Here is a 7,829-nt window from a genome sequence, read left to right on the forward strand (position 1 = left end):
AGCTTTGAAAATAATATTAGGAATGAAATCAACAGTTTTAATGAATCTGGGGATACACTTTGGACATTTCGATAATGCTTTTTCACCAGCAGAAAATAATGAATCAATTTATAAAATAAGTCGAATCATGTTCATTTCGAAATGCTGACTCCATCCCTAGTTTCACATCAAACAAGGTTTTACTTATTATTATTGCATTGAGCACCATCCAATCCAACCCAACCATTATGTTATAGCATCAGTTTTCAACCTTACCTTACGACGTTCATGCAAATTCACAAATTAGTACCATGTGCATCCCTCATATTTTCATCACTGCAATAACTTTATTTTTAAAAGATAACAAGGCAAATACACCGGACATCGTATATGGTATTCATCATACAAATACAACGTTTCAAATTTATATTTGGAGAGGTCGAAAGAGAGTCAAGTGTTTATTCCTACCGTATGCCTCTGCAGATCATGAACATTTCTTGTACAGCCCGAGTAGAAGTTATCGGCCTGAAACAACTTATATTTTAGAGCCATCAGCAGTGACTCGACTCAAGGCAACCGCGGTCTTTGAGCCAGACGGGCGACCCAAATGCTTGCTGATGAAATCCCCAGCCGTCAAAAGCTTCGCCAAATCCACATTGGTTTTCACACCGAGTCCATTCAGCATGTACACAACATCTTCAGTGGCAACGTTGCCTGAAGCTCCTTTGGCATATGGACACCCGCCTAAACCCGCAATCGAGGAATCCAGTGTGCTAATCCCCATCTGTTCAATGGATTATGAGTTTGCAATACATTACATTGCAACAAATTTACGGATGAATTAGAAGAAAACAAAATGATCACAGGTTTGTACTCATGAAGTGAATCATTAATTAGTATGATGTTTGCACGTTAATGTCTACAAGGTACGAGTTTTTAGCTTGGATCATTGCACATGGTATGGTAATATCAGTAATATTATTCCAAGGGAAGGATCTGATGGTTTTCGATCTCTGCACTGATGTAATTATGCACAAAGCGAGACTGAAGATACAAATCATGTTTTTCTCCATTACTTAATTGCTTTACACTGTTTGCCGCAAACTGTAGGTAAGCTAATTCGTTGTGGGTGATTCTGAGTTCATGGAAACATCAGACACATTTGGTGGGGGAAAGGAAGCAAAAGTTTTAAGTTTATTGAAGTTGTAATTTGTTGGCATTTGGGTGGTGTTGAGTAACAAAATTATTGCCGTAAACTGTTGTGGGAAGTAGCAGTTTTTAAGATACAGTTTGCTTTTTGGCATCACCGTGAGCCTTGATGTGGACAGATCGTTAATTGTTAGCTAATGTGGATTGGTAGCTAACATATTTTTCTATTATAGATACATGTTTGAAGTTTATCAAGCTGGATGAAAGCAGCTTTGGTGCTGACAGATCGCTAAGTGTGTTCGTACTTATTATTCATATTTTAATTTTTAAAAGAGTCTTCTTTTTCTTTCTGAAAAATATAAAAATAAAAATCATGGTTGTACACGAGGCAATTTTGACATGTTAAGATGGCTTACTTGAAGAGAGACGAGAATATTTGAGAGAGATTGCCCATAGGTGTCATGGAAGTGAACAGCAAGCTTTTCAACAGGAACAACAGCCATTACAGCTTCCAGCATGGGGACAACTGTCCCTGTTCCACAGGAAGACAGAAAAAAATAAGTACAAGGCCAAAAATACTGAACCAAAGACGGATACGATAGTTTGAAAAGCAATAAAAATGATAATCCTACATGCCTCTGGGAGTAAAGCTTCAGAGGAAACACAAAAGTTCACCCCATGAATCGACACCAATCATTAGGGACCTTGTCTAGTACAATGGTATAAGGTTTCGATTGATCAAGCACAAGTGCCTGAGTTCAATTCTTGGACGGATCCAAGGACCCGACATATGTGTGGTCAACAAGGGGTAATAACCTTCTTTTGAAATAAACACATTTTCCATCCCAATATTGGGTGTCCAATAGAACCATCCAAATATGGCTAAAACATCTGCCTCGGTATTGGGTCTCTCCATCCTATTGTGGAATGATTTATGACTACAATGAGGTACAATATGTGCCAAATGGTATGCTTTACTCAAAACACCAGCTAAAAGAATGGTTCGAGGGTCCAGATACAGAATCTTTAAAACAAAATGGGATGAACGAAACTTTGGAAAGAAAATAATATGATTGTAAAGATAAAGTGACTAATCAAAGAACAAAGTTCAGAATGTTACCAGGTGTACCAACCCCGATTGTGTCAGCAAGAGAAATTTCAAAGCAGCCCATGTTGCAAAGTTCTTTTGCAACATATGCCACTTTTGATGGAGAAATTGCTCCCTCCTCTGGACATCCAACAACGCAAGAGACATACCTATCCAAGGTAAAACCATGTTTACGCATAAAGAAACCAACTAAGAAAATAATAAAACTGATACATACAAATAAAGAAGCAAGATGTTGATCTGTACTCTCGTCTAACAAAGAACACATAGCTCGTAAACCAAACTCCAGCAAAGGAAATTTATTCATTACAACCAAGTACAGAATTTTAAACTCTAAATTTTAAATTACCATAAGACAATAAACTCTTATCTGCTCTAAAATACACTTTGCAGTGATATATATACCTTTCTATCTAACCCACCGAGTCAAACACTAAATTCTTCATCCCTTCCCTCAAAGGAAAAAAAGATAAAATATAAAACCCTACATAAATAAAGAGAAACAAGAAAAAACTATGCAAAACAAGATTCAAAGACAGAATCCATCACTATTTCCTCACATACTTTTTAAGTTTGCATGCTATGTTATTGTCTCAAAGTAAAGAGATGATGCGAGGGGTTGAAAACCAAAGAGAGACAGAAGGTTGAAAATACAAATTAGCTAGTTCAACGACAAGCTTGTACTTTCATCTGTGGTCTGCAAGGGTTAGGCCAGATTCCAGAATATGTTAAACTAATAAGGCCAAATTGTAAAGGAAGCATGCCATATCAGAGAGAATACAGAGATCTAACCCAGACATCATGTAGGAGAATGCTAGCATAGAGTAGGGGGAACTGTAGTACACTCTACTTAACATTCGTTTTATGCAAACACAGAGATCTAACCTCTGTTTGCATCCAAGGAGAGAGAAGTGAGAGCAAGAGAGAGAGAGAGAGAGAGAGAGAGAGAGAGGAGGCTGAGAAAGTATCTGTGTAAATCCCACTATAATATTGATAAACCATCTTTTTCTCAAGTAGCTGTCATGCTTAGTTTATTTAATAAAGTCTGCTTCTTATCAGAGAGAGAGAGAGAGAGAGCATACCCTCGTACAGGAATTGAAAGCTCTTTTGCAGCACGAGTAACAGCACGATAACGAACAAGACTTTCTTCAATGCTACAATTAATGTTTGACTTTGAAAATGATTCAGAAGCTGCTGCAAACACCGCTATATCCTTAGCACCTGCTGCAATAGCTGCTTCAAAACCCTATAAAAAGTGATGTGATATGTTAGATAGGTAACATGACTAATGTCCGGTACTTCTAAAGATCACTCACTTGTAAATTGGGTGTCAGTACAGGCAATCTAGCACCCTCCAGACTTTGAACTGCTTCCATTACATCTTTTGCATCTGCTAACTATATAGAAACGAAAATGGAATGGGAGTGAATTGACAATTACAAAACATTTTAAATATCTTTGAATTGAATTAAGACAAAGTAAATTTGCCTACTTTCTCAAGAAAAGAGGAAAGTTTGTGTAATTCACTGAACCTCAGGGGAGGTCTGTACAAATAAAAATCTGATACTTACCTCGCATTATCATATCACAAATTAATGCTTAGTTGCCAAAATTTGATTCAGAAAATGTCATCTAATTAAGCTTCATGGGACTTATAGGTTAAGCCATGAAAACCCTAGAACTTTCTAAGATATTTATTAGATAGCTATTCCCATTAAAATCACACTTTCTAAGATAAATTTGAAGTCACCAATTAAAATTAAATAACAAGTAAAGGTAAATTACCTGAGGAACCCATTTGGGAGACACAAAACTTGTTGCCTCAACAACAGACAACCCAGAAGATACCAGTCTCTGAATCAGTTCAATCTTTACAGATGCAGATACAATATTCTTTTCATTTTGTAGTCCATCCCTTGGACCTACTTCTACTATCTTCACAAACTTTGGTATACCTTTTAAAAACTGTTTCCTCCAAAGCACAAATCAGTACAGAAAAATGAAACTTTATCTGTTAATCAAAGAAATCACGACATCCTCATACAAAGTGTCAAAACAAACGGAAAATATATCATCATGTAATTAAAGTTATCGAAGCACCTTATTTGCCATATCTGTGTTATTGCACTTGGGGTTATATTGATCCGAGAAATACCATGAATCACAAATATTTCCAAATACCCTGTGATTTCTGCGTACGCTTAACGTCCGTTGATTGAATGAGTCACCATGGGACAAGCCCTGGGCTCTTGTATGTCTTTTCCATGGAAAGGCCTCCCTTGTATATTCATCATAATCTTCACTGAAAATAAATAGAGGTTTAAGGTGAGATTATCACTCGAAGATTATTGTAGTACAAAGCAGCTGAACTACGTTACTATGAAGGCATGAAACAATTAGGAACCGACTTATTGAACTTAAACATGGAAAGAGAAGATTGATAAATCAATTTGATCTTTAACTGAAAGGTAAGGAAGAGAAAGCAAGATCTCGCCGACAATTCCAACAATGTCCCTTGATGGTCCGACCAGAACAAGCATGCATGGACATAAAATAAAAGGCATATGACAGATTCGAGTGTTTTGCAAACATGAAAGCATACCAAATGGATACACATATACATTCTGAGAGTTCCACAAACAAATCAGAACACAAATTACTTACTTGTAGCTATTCGATGTGCTACAACTTCTTCCTTCGATCCAACAGTTCCCCAGCGCTGCATCATCTGACCTAGACCTGCAAGCAGTGGATGAGAACCTCTGAATCCGGTCCATGGTACTCATGCTAGGCAACTTGTCACAACCAAGTGGCTCCTCCACGCTCGACATGGTGTAAGTAGATAGAAAAATCCCAGCTGAAATTGCCACAAAACAGAAGTAAATATCTGCTGGAAGCACAAAAACATACTTTTCTAGCATGAACCAATAACACACCATGAATAATTTCTTTTAACTTACAAATGGAAAATGACCATCAAAATAATACTTGAAAAAGTAAACATTAAAGTTCATACGATCCACCATACTTTCAAGGAACCAGAATATCATGTCCGGCATGTGAAGCATCATTGAAAAATGAAAATGAACCAACATGGCATTATACTTTTCAGCATTGTACCATTACTCTCACATAATTAACTTAAATAACGATTAATTTGAGTTAGTATTAGTAATCCAGGTCAACATCTCAACAAAGACGAGAAAATTAAGAACAAAGAACTATGAAAACAGTAAATTGCAAGTCAATTAACTTGGAAATTGTTTGTTTTAAGATATTTAGCACTAAGAAATGAACTACCGAAATTTTCAAATAACAAATACAGAGACTAGGATAGAGGCTTAAGCAATCTGGAGGAAAATGCATAAATCTTGTCAATTCCGACCCTTTTTTATTGAATTTATCAGAATGAAAGCACATATAGTAATAACAGTTCCGTGAAAAATGGAGTCCAACCAAACTTGAAGCATGAACTGTTATATAACATTTGTAGCTAAAATCACTCTCACAGATGATAACAAGCACACCACAATTTGAGTACTCTATATATATCCTGTTACAGTAATAATGCTATACATCTTCCATTCAAAACAAAGTACCATGTATCATGACGATTTTTACAGTCCACTCTACGGACGGTTCAATCTTGTATAAAATCCATGGGTCATCTTTCCTCTACCAGAGCAATTGTATTAGCTTGTTACTTATACTTTCAATTGCCATTCTAGTTCCTTGAATTTCCCTTTCATACATTGACACTTCCTTAAACATTCTAATGTAGAAAAACTCAATATATAGCCATGTATATATGGATATCGGTGCAGATCAGTCTGGTGATTACATCCTCTCGTTTTCTGTCACTCACCGATCACAGACACATCAGAGACCCTATTACAAATAATTTCCGAACTTTGGTCAATGAACAACACGCGAAGACATATGCAACTAAAACATAACATGAGCAATCTTATGGCCATTGTGTATTTGGTTTTACCTACTAATCTACTCTCTGCGAAAACTGATCTGCAGGTAACAGTTCCCAGCGGTTGTGGAACATGAAGATAAAAACATAGCGTAGAAAGCTGTAAAGCTGGTAAGGAAAAAAGTGATCATCCCTCTCCTCATTCTCTCAACAAAACAACTAGTAAATACAATGCAAAGAGCATCAGTATACGAGCTCGATTACACCCCACCAAAACTATGTTAGCAACAATTTCCTACTACGCCAAAGCAGCCAAATAGCCCATCAGCGCAATAAATACAACAACAACAACAAAGCCTTAATCCACTAAGTGGAGTTAACTACTATAAATCCAAAAACGTACATTGTGCTCAATTTTGTGCCATGTCTTTCGCTATATCCATGTAGTAAAGCAAATTAACAGTAAAAACATTAAAAAGTCCAATGAGCAAAATTAAGCATAAAAAACAGAAAAGAAAAGAAAAACAGAGACCCTCTGTTTGGTTTGGTTGGCAACACAAGCAAACATTGAAAATAAAAAAAAGGGAGGAAGGATTGGGAAACAGACCTGAATAATTGCTTAGGGTTTCTGAGAAGGAAAACAAAAACCCACAGAAACCCTAGAAATTGGGGATAATTTAGGCAGTTTGAGATTGGTTGCTGTTATAGGTGGTTAGATGGAAAGAAGAGAAGGTGATGAAACGTGACGGAGTCGTTTAAAGCGTTTGTAATTGTAAGGATTGATGGGATGGGATGGGATGGTTTGGATGGGTAGGTGGACGACGTTAAATCCTAAACTCTGAATTCTTTTTCTTGATTAGAAATTACGCTTTTTTCAAATTTTTTCTGTTTTTTAATCTTTCTTTCTGGTTCTTTTCGTCCATGACTTTCTTCTTGTTGAATGGAGAGGCATTGACGTCTCTCCCGTCTCCCTTGTTGCGTGTGTGTAATGGCGTATCCGGAACGCTGTGCCAAGAGAGAAGGGAAGAGAGAGGAGAGGGTAGACCCGTAAACGGGTCTGGTTTATTGGATTTGGATTGGGTTTAATCCGACCCGTTAAGTTTACAGGCCATTTGAACCCAGTCCATTAAGCTAACAGGTTATCCAAACCCGACTCGTTAAGCTAACGAGTTACCCGTTTCACCCGTTAACAATTATTATTAATTTTTTTTTTTGCATAGAGTTTATTTTTTGTTGTTAAGACTTGACTGAAATTACTAAAACATCACAACTAACGGGTGCTAACAGGTCTAACGGGTTGACCCAAAGTGACCCGTTATTTAACGGGTTGTTAACGGGTTCACCTATTAGCGACCCGACCCGTTAAGCATTCATCCAAATATTAATATTAACGGGTCGGGTTCAAAATGCCAGGTCTAGAGATAGGTGGGAAAAGGGTCGGATCACCTGTGCTGACATTTCCTCTTCCTGCGCACTTTCGTATTCACACGTGTCCATTCACTTGACATTTGACACCAAGTTTATTCTATTAAAAACTAAATAACATCAGTGTGATTAGAAGATGTGTAGTACACCACATGTTACTATACCAATAGTGGAATATATGTGCTAAAAAATTAATAACTTAAAAAATACAATTTCTTACCACTTATATAAAAACACATAGTCTAC

General features: G+C 36.9%; 1 protein-coding gene across 1 annotated transcript; it reads right to left on the reverse strand.

Annotated features, from left to right (window-relative positions):
* Window positions 1-304: 304 nt before the first annotated feature.
* Window positions 305-7,146, reverse strand: LOC103935502 (hydroxymethylglutaryl-CoA lyase, mitochondrial). The gene is made up of 9 exons (XM_048590357.1): window positions 6,766-7,146; window positions 4,901-5,093; window positions 4,337-4,538; window positions 4,022-4,201; window positions 3,553-3,633; window positions 3,319-3,482; window positions 2,249-2,385; window positions 1,545-1,660; window positions 305-763 (listed from the first exon to the last, which is right to left on the reverse strand). Exons 2-9 carry the CDS (start codon window positions 5,065-5,067, stop codon window positions 515-517), a joined length of 1,296 nt encoding a protein of 431 aa, XP_048446314.1. The 5' UTR covers window positions 5,068-5,093; window positions 6,766-7,146; the 3' UTR covers window positions 305-514.
* Window positions 7,147-7,829: the final 683 nt, after the last annotated feature.

Source organism: the organism of the source record quoted next, unplaced genomic scaffold, assembly GCF_019419815.1.
Source record: "Pyrus x bretschneideri cultivar Hongxiangsu unplaced genomic scaffold, Pyrus_bretschneideri_v1 Contig31, whole genome shotgun sequence".
Classification (NCBI taxonomy): Eukaryota; Viridiplantae; Streptophyta; class Magnoliopsida; order Rosales; family Rosaceae; genus Pyrus; species Pyrus x bretschneideri.

What these genes read in the sequence shown, in the direction of transcription:
- LOC103935502 (XM_048590357.1), bottom strand. Translation starts at nt 5,067, where the DNA reads ATGTCGAGCGTGGAGGAGCCACTTGGTTGTGACAAGTTGCCTAGCATG. An exon ending in TACTGACACCCAATTTACAA is followed by an intron (nt 3,483 to 3,552) that starts GTGAGTGATCTT and finishes CACTTTTTATAG; the next exon opens with GGTTTTGAAGCAGCTATTGC. An exon ending in AATCGGGGTTGGTACACCTG is followed by an intron (nt 1,661 to 2,248) that starts GTAACATTCTGA and finishes CCTGTGGAACAG; the next exon opens with GGACAGTTGTCCCCATGCTG.